This window comes from Buteo buteo, chromosome 1 (genome assembly GCF_964188355.1).
Source record: "Buteo buteo chromosome 1, bButBut1.hap1.1, whole genome shotgun sequence".
NCBI lineage: Eukaryota > Metazoa > Chordata > Aves > Accipitriformes > Accipitridae > Buteo > Buteo buteo.
This window is the reverse complement of record NC_134171.1, coordinates 49132566-49146630: the sequence shown is the minus strand read 5'-3', so window position 1 is coordinate 49146630 and position 14065 is coordinate 49132566. Positions and strand designations below refer to the sequence as shown.

General features: G+C 39.5%; 1 protein-coding gene across 5 annotated transcripts in view; it reads left to right on the top strand.

Annotated features, from left to right (window-relative positions):
- Positions 1–13644, top strand: part of TMEM131L (transmembrane 131 like) — an 87256-nt gene extending 73612 nt beyond the window's left edge. The window contains exons 27-35 of one of the 5 annotated variants that reach the window (XM_075029612.1): positions 409–533; positions 1981–2138; positions 3056–3241; positions 4310–4388; positions 5461–5543; positions 6875–6995; positions 8627–8715; positions 9555–9697; positions 11167–13644. In XM_075029612.1, coding sequence (XP_074885713.1) covers positions 409–533; positions 1981–2138; positions 3056–3241; positions 4310–4388; positions 5461–5543; positions 6875–6995; positions 8627–8715; positions 9555–9697; positions 11167–11445 — 1263 coding nt within the window. In that variant the 3' untranslated portion in view covers positions 11446–13644. Of the gene's footprint in view, positions 1–408; positions 534–1980; positions 2139–3055; positions 3242–4309; positions 4389–5457; positions 5544–6874; positions 6996–8626; positions 8716–9554; positions 9698–11166 lie in introns of all 5 variants that reach the window. The other 4 variants (XM_075029604.1, XM_075029595.1, XM_075029587.1 and 1 more) reach the window with 4 other exon arrangements.
- The last annotated feature ends 421 nt before the right edge of the window (positions 13645–14065 follow it).

Here is a 14065-nt window from a genome sequence, read left to right as displayed (position 1 = left end):
GCTCCTGAACTTGCACACAAACTGATCATAAATGTGGCAGATGTTTTTTGGTTTTAGCACATTGGGAATTTTATTGACTGCTTTCCTTTTTCTCCCCCTATTTTTTTATTTCCCTGGAAGTCAGAGCTAGATGCTGTGAGGGGGAAAATGCTAACATTGGGAATTCAAAAATTTCTCTCATCATCTGTTGGTGTCTTGAAGGACAGAGTCTTGGAAAGGCTGGTCAAATTGATGGTGCTGGAAAGACGATGTGCTGTGGAAAGACACTAAATCATGAAGTAACTATGCATTTGGGTCGGGTCGTTTTGTCCAGAGAAATTTAGCTAGAAAAATCCAATGGAGTTCATTTACTGAGTTAACTTCATTTTATAATGTAGGTATTGTCTCAGCTCATATTTTTACCTTTAGCAAGAAGATGCGTATAGGAAGAAGAAACCTCAGGAGAAGAAGGAAGGAAATGTACCAAATATGAATTGGAATAGAAATAGAACATCTAGAAAAAATAAGAAGAAGAATGTTAATATATCTGCAAGGTATGTATTGCCTCACCAAATCATGAAGAAATCCAGGGTTGCTGTAATGTTTCTGCAGGTTTTGCATAGTACATTAGGCAGGATTGCTTTATCTGTTTAAACAAACACACTTTAATCCTGGCCAGAGCCTTTATTTTTAAGAATGTGCAGTACTAAGTAACACCAGAAAAAAAAATAAAATATTTTTCCATTTGTAAATCTGCATGTGCATAGACACCCCATTCAGCATAGCAGTGGTTGCTCTCAGTTATAGTCTGGAATTTGCTCTCTGAAGTTTGGACGGTTAACTTCCTTTCCACTGTGTATTGTGTGGGTAAAATCCAGTTATGTATTCTCTTCAGTGAAAAAAGGAAAACAAAGTTATTGATATGATTCCACCTTCAGGAGAATCATCTGCTTTATTGAGTAACTGAGGGAATGTTGTCTTCTAGTAGTTTTGGAAGAGGAAGAGAAATATGTAGAAAAGGGACAGTGGCTTGCATTTTTGCTGCAATGATTGAAAAGATTAGAGCAGCACTAGGCTCTTAATTATTTTTTCATGTATTTTAAATTTAAGTTATTTTGGTGGTTGTTAAAAAATACCAGTTATAAACTGCTACTAGAATAGAAACACTTATGAGGAGAAAATCCTCCTTCCCTTCCCCCAGCCCTTTGAATTAAGGTCATGATCCTACAAAGCCTTCACAGATTTGATCTTTATTGCGAGTGGTCCTATTGAGGTCAGTGGACTTAACAAGGAGATTGTAAATCTGAAGGGGTTGTTATAACTCCTTATAAACAAATTACTATTTGTTGTGTGGGAAGTCAGCACATGTAAATCTTTGCAGGGTGCACACCTTTGTAGGTAGGAAGGATAAAAAAATGGAAATAAAATACTGAAATTTGGTGGCTGTTCCTTGAACTGATTCAGCAGTTGCTGCTTTCTGAGTTAAGATGTAACTGTTTCCTTCCTGTAGAAACTTGACAGCTGGATTTTATTCATTTTCCCTTAGTACTCTCCGATTATAATATTGGATCCAGATATTTCAGTTTTACTAGCAAAAACTTAAGATTACTTCAGATGATGGTTTTATTCTAGTTATAATTATGCCAATGATATAGACATAGGGCACATTTTTCTGTGTATCTAGATCTTTGTACAGTGCTAGACTGTGTTTATCACTGTAACATCTGATTGCCTCCTGCAAGTGCATTAGAGAATGGAGTTAAACATACACACATTGTTTTGCTTCTCCCCCTGAGAAGCAGTCATCTGTGTGGTGGGATATTACATTTTGGGAAAGGTTTTTAGGTTTCTGTAAAGTTTGGGAATAAGACTCCTAAACCTATTCCTTGTCCCACATCCTGCTACGATAGCCATGTGAGTTGAAGTGTTTAATGCCTGAAAAGGAAAAGTGCAGCTGAAATGTAAAATGCAAACATGTTTCTTTGGGTGTGGTTGTATTAGGGTCCCTGAGCAGAGCGAGTTGAAGCATATGTGCAGTGAATTTGAAAGGCCGGATCTGAGAGCAAATATTGGAATAAGAGCCTGGTGTCCTCAGGGTAACGGGGAAAATTGTAAAGCAGACCAAAAAGCTGGGAGCTTGTCTATACAAGGAGAAACAGGTATGAAATCTTAATTGTCTTAAACAGGGGAAGAAATGTACTGTGTTTTTTGTGGCAGTAGAGCTGTATTCCCTCCTTGAAAGAGTTGTGCTTCTCTCCCTTTTGAACCCCTACACGAAGATGGCAGGACCGGCACGACGCAGTGCCTGAAATAATACCTGCTCACTTCTGAAGTGCTCCGCATGCTTTCTCCATGGGGTTGGTTGGTGGTGCAAATCAGAAGATGAATCAGTCTGAAGCCATAATCCATCAGTCCAGGGTGAAGGACTGACAGTCTGCTTGTGTGTTCAAATTAAAGCTGGTATTAACTGAAGCAGCTGTATTGCGAAGGCCACCTTTAGAATAGGCAGGTGTTTTTTAAAAAACACCACTAGCTTGGGTTCCTGTTTCCTGCCTTTCTGTCAGGATTTTAATCAGCTGTTTTCCCTGGCTTTTGGGAAGAGGAGGGCTGAAGAAGGTATTAATGTTTATAGGATTGTCCTTTGCTTCCCTGATGAGATAATAAGAAAGGAAAATCTATCGCTTATGAATTCATTGCTTGCAACATTTGTCATTGCTTTTAGTATGCATGTTCCTACAGCCAGGCTATGTTTCATGTTTAAAATATTAACTATATATTTCAAAGAACAGTATGGGCTTCCTATTTCAAATTATTGCCTCTAACTGCACTGTATCCTCACTTGCATTTATTGTACTGGGGATGTTGTGTAGGTCATAAGCTCCTCATGGTAAGGGCTGGTTTGTTTATCTTGAGGCTATGAGTAAATATTATTTTCTGTCCTATTATGAGTAAATTCAGAGAATCCATGTAAATTTATATTCCAGATGACTTTTCGCTGAATCTTCAGCTGAAACACGTTCTTAAACGTTTTGTGTTGGGGTTTGTTTGTTGGGGTTTTTTTTTTCAACTTCTTTAGAAAGCTTTTATCAACGGACCAAAAAGAAGTGTTTGGAGAAGTTTTGTTCTGATTCAAGCTCAGACTGTGGAAGTTCATCGGGAAGCGTTCGTGCCAGTCGTGGGAGCTGGGGTAGCTGGAGCAGTACCAGCAGTTCAGATGGAGATAAAAAGCCCATGATTACTGCCAGGCATTTTCTTCCATCCAGTAAGTTCTGCAAATACCACCTCTGCACAGTAGTGGGCAGAGTTTCAGCCTTCCTTCTGAATGGAAAGGGGTGCTGTGGTGTGGGGCATGTAACTTGCCTTTTATAGGGCACCTCTCAGAAACACGAGGAGGGATTTAAAGAACTTGGTACTTGGAAAAAAAAGTACCACAAGTTTTGTGGGGATGAAGATGAGCTGTCAGGCTACAGAGAAAGTATCAGGCTCCTCACTGAGGATGGTGCACAATTATTTTTCATGGAAAGGTGGAAGAACTGGGGGTCACCAGCCAAAGCAATTTTTGCCTTTGAATTTATGTTACATCACATTATTCTCTTAAAAACGTTATAGCTGTTTAAGAAATCTACAAATGAGAAATGTGTGAAAGCAGATCAAATCTGAGGATGCTGGGATTGGATAGCTGTATTTGAGGCATAAGTAGGCAGGAGACCTGAGCCACTTGCCTAGTATGAGAAATGGGAACTGTGGTTCATTACTGCAGTTTTTTGAATGCCTGAATATCATTCAAATAAGTTGAAAGCCTAAGCCCTGTCACTGCCATCACTATCCAGATTGATGTAGCACTAGATGTAAATTTTAAAGAAGAATAAAGAAAAGTAAACCCAGCTTTGAGTACCTGAAAAAAGCTGTTTTGAATAATTTAAAAATATGCATGTACTTACATACACATACATGTATTTGTGTATGTATAAAACTTTGCATTACCAAAAGTATATTATATCTGAAGCTGTGATTCAATAGATAACGAACTGTGTGTACATGACTTTTCTGTTTGTTCAAATTGTAATGCCTCTTAAAAAAAAAAGAAAATAAGTAATTTTAAATTCAAAATGAATTTGGTAGTAACAAGGAACCTCTCCATTAAGTCATAAAATACATTTAAGACCATGTGGATGTAAATAGCACGCTTTGAAATTAGTGCAGTTAGTGATACTCCGGTCTAAGAGAAAATTTTATTAACAACATTGATGATTCTGTTTATGTGTATGTATATTCTGTGCATACTTCTTTTTTTAGGATCTTTGATTTTCACAGTCATTCTTTTCTTTAGGAGAGAATATTTCACAAAATGATTTTCCATCTGAAACTCCTATCACTTTAAATCTGTCTCATAACATCTGCAATACCAGGTAAAAAATTTGAATCTACACCTGTAAGACATTAAAGAAACACCACCAACTTGAAATTTTGTCTCAGTTAGTTAAATTATACCTACCTGTTGTCTTGCCATTTTTTGTGATAATCTAATTGTACTTACTAGTTGGAAGAAGAATAATCTTCTTCAGTACATTAAAAGATATATGCAAAATGGATTATGTTGGGGAAATACGATAAAGGCTTCCAAATGTAAAGTAAAATTGGGGAAAAAAGAAAATTGTTCTTCCCCTCTCATTTTTTCCAGCTTACTACATTTCCATTACCACTTAGTTATATTAAAGTAATAACGGTTTAAAAAAAAAAAAGGTGGGAGTGAGACTTTCAAGTTGATGTTATTCTTTTAATGGGAATAATGTTCTCCTAGGATATACAGCATGAAAATTGATTCCCCCCTCCCCCACATTCCCTTCTACGTCTTTACTGTAGTAGAGATAGCATCTCCAATTTTTATTACTACGAGTCCTCATTTCACTTCTCATTCATGACTGTCTGTTTTCACTAGCAGAAGTAATTTAATCCTTTTCCTCTGGTATTCTGGTGCTTGAAAATGTTCTCTTTCCATTCATATTGACTAGTTTTTTTCATGGGATTCGATGAATATGAAATTGATGTTCATGTGTGCCTATGTGTTTTCAGGCACGTAAAAGTAAACTTGCCTGAAAGTTGTTTGGAGCATTGAAACGTTATGAGAGATCCTACTCATCTTTATGGACTATGGCTTGTTTTCCAATTTTAGAGAAGAGCTGTTGAATTAATTTGCAATAGGTTGATACTTTGATAATAAAAGTGGGGTAATTAAGACGTATTGATTTTATTCTTTTTGCATATGTATAAAGTAGCTGGCTTTTAATTGGAGGAAAAAAAACTTTAAAAAAATTGCACAGTGGTTAATAAGAAAAACCAGAAAAGAGTGGAAAGCAATAGCAATCATGATGTTGATGAGAATATTTTTTACATCTCTGTATATTTCCTTTGAAATAGTTTGCATTATGAAACATTACAGTGTCTAGACTTAAGAAATCAAATTTTCTTTTCGTTCAGCAGAGACATGAACAGCATCCCCCAATATCCTGAAACCTTATGTCCGAATTTCACTGACATAGCTGCAGATCCCGACAAAAATAAAGGTCAGTTACCTCATTAACAACTGAAGCTTTTTTTTTGCACATTTTGTCAAGCAGTTTCAGTGATCTTACTAGTAACATTTGTGTACACCAACTCGGTAAGACATGTTGTTACTAGAACTTGACTTACTTCCAAAGGAGTTAAGAGCAAAGTTAGCAAATGAAGGCTTAAAATCTTGACATTTTTTGCTGCATTTTCTCTGTGTGAAGACAGCATTTAGCTTTCAACTCACATGTTAGGTCTTCTTTGTTTTTTTCTCCTCTTGCTTTGCACAGATTTATGTCCAAAAGTAATGTGGTTGGGAAATCAAGAGCACTGGTTGCTGTGTTAAAATGAAACTCGGCATCAAATCAGATATGACCATTTTTCTCTCTCAATTTCCACAGTCGGAACTTGCTCTCTTTGAAAGCAATAATGAATGAGGTTGGGTTGGGCTGTTAAAAGTCTTGAGTTTTCATTGTTTGTATCTCCAAGGGAAGTAATATTAACTTGTTGAGTGGGATTCATAAAAGCAACAGGCTACATGGTGACTTTGAAAGCTGGTTAGGAGACATGGTTCTTTGGGCAGCAGAACTGCCTGCCCATGGCTGTCCTTTCTGCTGTAGGTTTAACCTGTGTCTGGTAGGATACAAATGCTGATTAAACTTTTTCTCTGGTGGCAATATTCATAATATCTATTGTGTGAAATAATGAAATAGAGCTAACTTTGCAACTGTTGTCTCATGGAGAGTGCTCCTTTGGATTTTTTCCTTTCTCCAGCTGCCTGTTCTCACAGAGTTGATAGGAACCAAGTATCTGTGGGTAGTCAGGGGACTCAGTCCCTAGAGAGCAGCACAATGAATATCTGCCCTAGGGGCTAAATACAGCCGTAACAAGTTCATGTATTGTTTGGTTGTGAATGGCTCTTGTCTGTTAAAAACCCGTCCCTGTTCCTGCTGCATTCATGCGGTTGGACTTCAGAGATGGTTACTGACTGATGGGTGGGGTTGAGGGGGAGGCCGGTGGGGATCCACCTCCCTGCTGTCCATCCTGCTGTGAGGAAGGGTGCTGCCTTGGCACTGGCAGCTGATGACTTAAGGACTTGCTATAGGAATTTCTTGCCCTGTTTTGTTGAATTTCAGCTTCTTGGTTCAAGGTTTTTTTTATACATATATTTTTAGAAAGTAGAAATTTTGAGGTTTGGTTAAAGATGGACATTCATCACAAAAAACGTAATTGGTTAGTAATACCGGATTTTTTTATCTAGCATAAGAATAAAGTGTCATTGTGATAGTCAGAGTTTGTGGAGCCTCCTTCCTGTTGTTCTGCATTTCATTCCCTTTTCCCTTTTTAGGTCTTTACCCAACAGGAGACTTGTGGCCTGCCCAGCCAGTCTGCCTGACAAACAGTTTAAACTACAACCTTGAGAATAATATACCGTGCATGATCCAAGAAACCCCCTCTGTCCACAACAGGCAAGTTATGTTCTATGTAAATAGTATGGATAACACTTTGTTCAGGTTTCTGTGATGCAGAGGACTGTACTTGAGCTTATCTTATAATATTTGTAAGGCAGGTGATAGTTAAAGTAAAATTCTTGCTGTCGCTTCAATCTTAGTTCTAGTTGTTTGTGCTCTTCCATTAGTACATCATGATTAATTTTGCTAAGACAAATTCACTGGTGTTCCTGCTTATATATAGATATTCCAGAACTTCTTTCAAAATTAATTAAATACTTTTTGGAGAGCTTTTAATTTCTTCCACTTCTTTTGCATAAGGCCTGACTTCTAGGTTCGTTGCCCTCTTGCTAAATACATAGCTTCTGTATATCATGGGGTGTGTTCTGCAGTGTGTACTCCTGTTAAATGGCACGGACAGACATTATTAAATAAAGGCAAATAGTCCATTTTGAAGGTGGTGTAAGGATACAAGTTGGTCTGATTGTTTAAGGCTCTCTGTTGGGTTGACCTTCCTGTAGTAATGAACTTGAGTAATTCTTGTACTGTAGACTCTCCACACCGCAAATTTTACTAATGAAAGATGCACTTCTAACCAGTGAGAAGAAATACTCTGCCACCACACAGCAGTGAAATATGGCCAGTTCTTCAAATCATATCTTGTCATTCAAAATGACAGAGTGGTAACACAGAAATCCCCAAGTGATGGTCTTGTGATCTCAACCAGCCTGCTAACCTCAATTCTAACTGTCATGTCAACAAGCTGCAGCCCTGATGATTGGGAGCAATGGCCAGCAGTCTGTCTGACTCTCAAGTCAGATGAAATACGTGGTGATTTGTGACAGATTCTGTATTATGCTACTTTGCTTTCATACGCCCATCTCAATTTGGGCTTCATATGCAAAACTACATGTAATTATTTATTCATATGTAGTAGTGATAACTTAGAGTAACTTCTTGCCTGAAGAGTAAAACTGAATTAGCACAATGTGAAATCCTTTTGTATGCCTACCTTGTCCAGACTAGGTCCAAACCTGGACTTCTTCAGGCTCACTGCATAGCGGAGCTTGTTACACTTCTGACATATCTTTAAGAATTACTTTTGAAAAGTCTTCTTGAGATTCTGAAATTATTTTAATGAAGACAAGTCCTTACAAATTAATGTGTAGTTTAGAAAACATAATTGTTTAACAGGACTTATAACACATGGTAGGGAAAGTAGAAATCCCCATTTTAATTGCTATTCTCAGGCATCCAAATGCTTGAGAATGCATTACATTTTCTTCTATTTAAAGACACATTATTTCACTTTATATCTACCATTACCATGGTTGTGGGAAAGAAGTACAATTATTTTCTTTTTACAGAGGAATAAGTTGAGCCCAGTTAGGTGTTGCAGGACTCTGGTAGCTGTCATTACAAGTTCTTTATCCTCCCAGAGCAAAAAGAGCTCAGTGAGAAAATCGCTGTGATTACATAGTGGCACAGAGTAGGTACTGGCAGAACTGGTAAGCGGAATGTGAAAAGCCTCATCGTCAGTTACAGGCATTTTGCATCCAACAGCTTTACATTAAATAAGTATTTCTAAATAATTTTCAGAAGTTCTGCAAATTGTTTCTGACAGCAGATTTTTCTTTTTCTTGGGACAGCTTCATCGACTGGAATGCAGCTTGTGACAGCCAGTTTTCCAACATGTATTGTCCACTAGAGATGAATGAATATGGTGCTTTCCCAGAAGGTAGGATAAAGTAAAGCTTATGAATTATCACTGAGCATGGTTTTTTCTCTCACCTTTTGTAGAACAAAAGGCTGAGCTTGTCTATAAACATCTGGGCGTTCATTGCTTAAGCGGACTTTACGGTTTCCAGCTGACTGGGTGCTTTGTAGTAATAAACAATGTCTGCATGTGACGGATGAGAAGACTGATCTTCATATGGAGTTGTTAAGCCTGGAAAGCCAGTATACAGGACTGTGTCTGAGAGGGAATAGAGAGAAATGCTTGTGACCACAGTATTACACAAATCTTTTTGCACAATTTTCTTTGTTTCCCCTCTGGCAGACTTCTGCTTTCCAGTGTGTGAAACAGAACGCCTCTTGTGACCAATTACCTTTCCAGGCTAGAGTTTCTTGGCTTGGGAAGCACACTGGCAGCAACCTAGAATTCTTTAGCATTACCTAAGCAATAATTAAAGGTCAGGCTACAGTATCACAGGCAGCACGGTGATCCCTTGGGTGCTTAGAGCTGAGGCATGTTGGCAGTGAAGCCTGGGTAGGCTCTGCCATGCACGTTCTGTGGCTAATAAAGACTCTGTTCTCCATTAGAGAGATTGCCAACTCTTTATCCTGTCCTCCTGATAGCAATTTGTTAGTGGGTCCCTAATACAGAGTGGTAGTCTTGTTAACAGAAATTGTTACACTTTGCTGCTGTGCTGCTCTGAAGCTGCCTGAAGTCACTGAAAGTTTAGGTCGGTTCCAGCCTGGCTCACTCCGAGAAGATTCAATGTTCCTCCACAGAAATGTTGGTAGTGTTTATATTGCAAAAACCTTATTTTGTCTTTCTGCTTTTGTAAACCACAGAAAACATGAACTACCCCAGTGGCTTCCCGGGCACTGCAGCAGTGCAGAATACAGCCTTCATTGACCAGAACTGTCCCTCCACCTGGAATGCGCCTCCCAACATGCCACCTACCTGGGAGCCTGCCAGTTACGTCAACTCCACAGTGAGTATTGTCACTGCAAGGTGCTGCCTTTGAGTGCCTCTTCAAAGCCTTTCCAGTGAATTCCAGTCTTTCCCCTACCTGTTGCTCACACGTTCTTCATGAATCGTTCAAGTAGCCTGATGTATGTATTTGATGCTGGCATTTGTAGTGTGGCTTTTTCCCAGCTGTTGGTCAAGGTTGTTACTGGACCTTGTCTGTGAAATTTTAAGACAGATCCTTTTGCCTGAAAATTGACTAAAATTAACTTGCATATGGAAAAACATTTTGGACTTGTGTAGTCTACTGAGACCTCTTCCTATCAAAATCAACCTTTCCAGATGAGGGTAAAACAGAAGAAGTGCTGACAGCAAAACCCAAAGAGATTTGGAAACTGTAGAGCTGAATGGACAGCTGCTGTCAGTGACTTTGACGGTTTTTTTTGCTAGGAAATCCAAGTGATTTAAGCTGGATTTGTGCAGATTTCTGAATGCTGACTTTGACCTGTTACACTCCAGACTAGCCATGTTTAGGTCATCCCATAGTGCAATGTAGTGACTTCAGTTCAAGGTGGTCTTTCTGCTCATATTTCAAAATCTTCTGGTTTAGAATTTTATTTTTTTTTATTTACAGTAGGTTTATTTTGAATAAAACTAACCAAATAAAGCAAGAAATATTTCCAACTGCAAAAGTGAAAATTCTGCTGTGTTAAAAAGTGGCAAAACTGGTAGAAGACTGTTTCCTAAAATAAACATGGCTTTATTTCATATTTTATTCAGGAATGCCAGGAAACACAGAAGGTAGAGATTGGAAAATACATTAGATAATTCAGTTCATTTCCCTGGCGAGCTTTTCCCCACAATACATTTCAGTGTTTCATTCAGTTTTAAAAGTCCCAAGACTTCCATGACCTTCTCTGAGAGACTTCCTCACAGACTAACACATCTTGCCCTCCAGGAGGTTCTTTATAAGCTTTCAAAATTTTCTAACTAAATTCCCTAGCTCCCAATTATAGTCCCTCTTCCATACTGAATATCCCTCTCTGCTCCTGGCGTGCATATTCTTTCAGTACTGACACATACTTCAACCTTTTTCTTGTCATTTCTTAGGGGTCCTTCTCTTTTTAATTTTAACTCTCGAAACATGCATGGTGCTCTTCACGTGTCTTCCATTTCTCCCTTATTTTTCCTAACAGCCTGACCAGAACTGAATATCGTACTCCTGTTACAGTAATATTGATGCCATGCAGGGAGGAGCTCATATGGCTTCATTTAGTGAAGTGCCTTTGCACACACACACGCACACACTAATGCTGCTGTAATATTTTCTGCAACCATATTGCTTTATAAACTCACGTGCAGTTTTCTCCTTGTGTGTTTCCTAAATTCTCTGCATAAATGCTGCTTCCTCCCATTCAGTACTATGCTTCCACGTTTTCTTTGGCAAATGGTTCATTTTGCAGTTTCCCATGCTGATTTTATCTTGCCCTACAGCCCTACCTCTCAAGCACCCGAAGCTTGTCTCCAATGTCTGGACTTTTTGGTTCCATCTGGGCACCTCAGAGTGATGTTTATGAAAGCTGCTGCCCTGTCAGTGCCACGACCCAACACTCAACCCACGTGGAGAACCAGGCAGTTATGTGTAAGCAGGAATACTATCCGAGGTTTAACCCCTTCCGTGCCTACATGAACTTGGACATATGGACTACAGCAGCCAATCGAAATGCAAATTTCCCACTTTCGAGGGACTCGGGTTACTGTGGAAATGTGTGAAAGGCATTTGATTTAAAAATGTGAATAAAGATGCTTGCAATTTTGATTACTAGAGTAAGCTGGTTGTTGAATAGATTACAATGTTGGTGGATATTTTGGCACTTTTATATTGAAAATAAATTTTTTTTTACTGAAGTCTGAGCATTCAGTGCATTTTAAAAAGCAAAGCATATTCAGGATGCTGTTATTGTCAGGTGAAGGCTATAAATTTAAAACTCAAATTTTTTCAAGAATAAGGTTAGTATTAGATTCTTAAAAGCATTCACGAACCTGTACTGCACATGTTTCTTCTGAAGTTTACATTCTGTGGTATAAGCTAGGAGTGGTTTAGCATTTGTAGGTACAAACTTAGACCTGTAAGTAATCGCATCTGTACCAAACAGTAACACTGGGGACCTGCCTGGTGATGCAGATCAGAGATTTTCCAAGTGGTGCCACTTCTACTGCTGACATAGTTATTTGTGGGTGTAAACTTCTGGCAGTAGAAAAAAAGGCTGAATTGTGGCTTGTTTATCTGGCTTCAGAATGCAAGCTGTCACTTGGACGATGTTATGCTTGTGCAGTGTGGGTAAGTGGGCATTTCTTCCAGGAGCTTTTCTTGCGAATGACTCCTGACATTTTGCGTTTATATTTTTAGCCTTCATGTTGCAATAGCATTTTCAGTGCATTTAATTGCCCTTGTTTAAAATGCCAGAGCTTGAGCTGGAACAAATATTTCTTTGAGAGCAGAGTTCACACTCTCCAAAACAGAACAGCATTGTGTTAGCTCATGTTATGAGACTGCATCTTTGTAATGGGAAAGGCAACCAGGGAAGCACTGCCACCCATGTCAGGGCTGAATCCGTCATGCAAGCTGTCTCTGCTTACTGTTCCTGTAGAGCCTTTTCTTCTGGCATGGCAGAGTGTGTCTGGGCATCTTCACTTTTAGGTGTCAAAGAGGGGAAGGCATCCCTTAGATTCAGACATGTCTTCATCAAGGGGACTTGTTAAGCCTGGAGAGAGTGAAGGGGGATCCAGTAGCAGCCTTGTACAGCTGCTTGAAGGAGAGCCATAAAGATGGCAGAACCAAAGCGTGTGTGGTGGCTGCAGGTGTTACGGCAAATGGCAGCAGTCATAGGTTGCCACATGGGAGCTTCAGGTTGAACATGGGGAAGAGAGACTTCCCTTGGAGGGTGGTGCTGCAGAACAGGTTGCCCCAAGGGGTGGACAGATCTCTGTGTTTGGAGGTGTTCACGACGTGGCTGAATGAAGCCGTGCATGACCTGCTGTAGTGGTGGTGGCAGTCTGACCTCGTGGGAGGTTGGACTAGAGACCACCAGGGTCCAGTCACCATTTTGAGGATTCTATGAACTTGAGCAAGTTCCTTACTTTTTGCTACTTCAATTGTTTTCCTCTTGTCCTTTGAACACAGACTGACTGGACGACAAGAACTCTGATGAAAAGATGTTGAGGCTTTCGCATTTGTTTTTATTCAAAGGCAGAGGAGGAAAGGCGCTGCAAAATAGCTGACAGCCTGCATGCAAGGCTACTCCACAGTCTGGGCTCCCGGACCTAAATTCTCACTGGGTTGCTGAGCTATCAGACCAGCTCCTCCAACTTGCCGATTTCCAGAAATGCCATCCCAGGTCTTGAAATGTTTCACTGGAAACAGCGCGTTTCCGCAAAAAGTTTGCTTCAGTATATCAACAGTTCCTGCAAAGAAAGCTTTGCTGAAAGATGGCCTGCCAGCTCTGCTTTCACGTGCATTTGAGTTAGCTCAGAAGGAGGTAGCGACTGAGTGGGATACTCAAAAGGTGCTATGTTTACCCACTTTAGCTGCTCATGCAGAAGGTGCTCCTAAGCCTTCCATTGGTTTCAATGTCAGAAAAGTGGAATCGTCACTGAATGCTTTTCCAGACTGGTGTTTTAATTGCTTGATCAGGAACTAGTGCCTGGAGTCTTTGGCTGCTTTCTATGATGCATCATGCTGGGCAGGAATCTGTTTGACTCTGGAGTTTAATCATAATTGCTTGTCATTCTGAAGGAAATTTCACGTGTTCATATGAACTTTGATGCTCCTGAATTCAGTACTAAGCCATGAAAAGTAGTCATAACCACTGACATGCTTTCTGTGCACCTCTTGCCTGTGGCAGGAGACTTCAGGAGGAATAGACTGGGAGTGCAAACAAAATAAATACAGATTAAAAAAAAGTGATCATTTGGTTTGAAATGCGATGAAGTTCTTTGTTCCCTGGATAATGCTGCTTGTTGTATAGCATGTTCATTGAATTTTGGATATGCAAAGGCACAGGAGAGGAGAGAGTACGTGCAAAGCTGTGCTTAGTTAGGTTACTCAGCTCATTCTGTTAATTCTGTTAATTGTTTTAAGGAAATCTGTATTTTCTGTGCACTGAAGTGAAGGTTTTCCTCGATTACCAGTGTAAGGAGATGCTTTTCTTGTATCTGCAACAAACTGTATCAACAGCAAAACCCCACAGAGTTCTCTGATCGGCACCAAGTCCCTGTTGTAAGTAATGTGTATGTTCCAGACAGAATAAATCACTGGGAAAGAGAGAAAAAACCCATGTAATAAACCAAGCAAAGACACTGGAGAGTTCAGGGAGAGCAAAAAAAGTTAGAA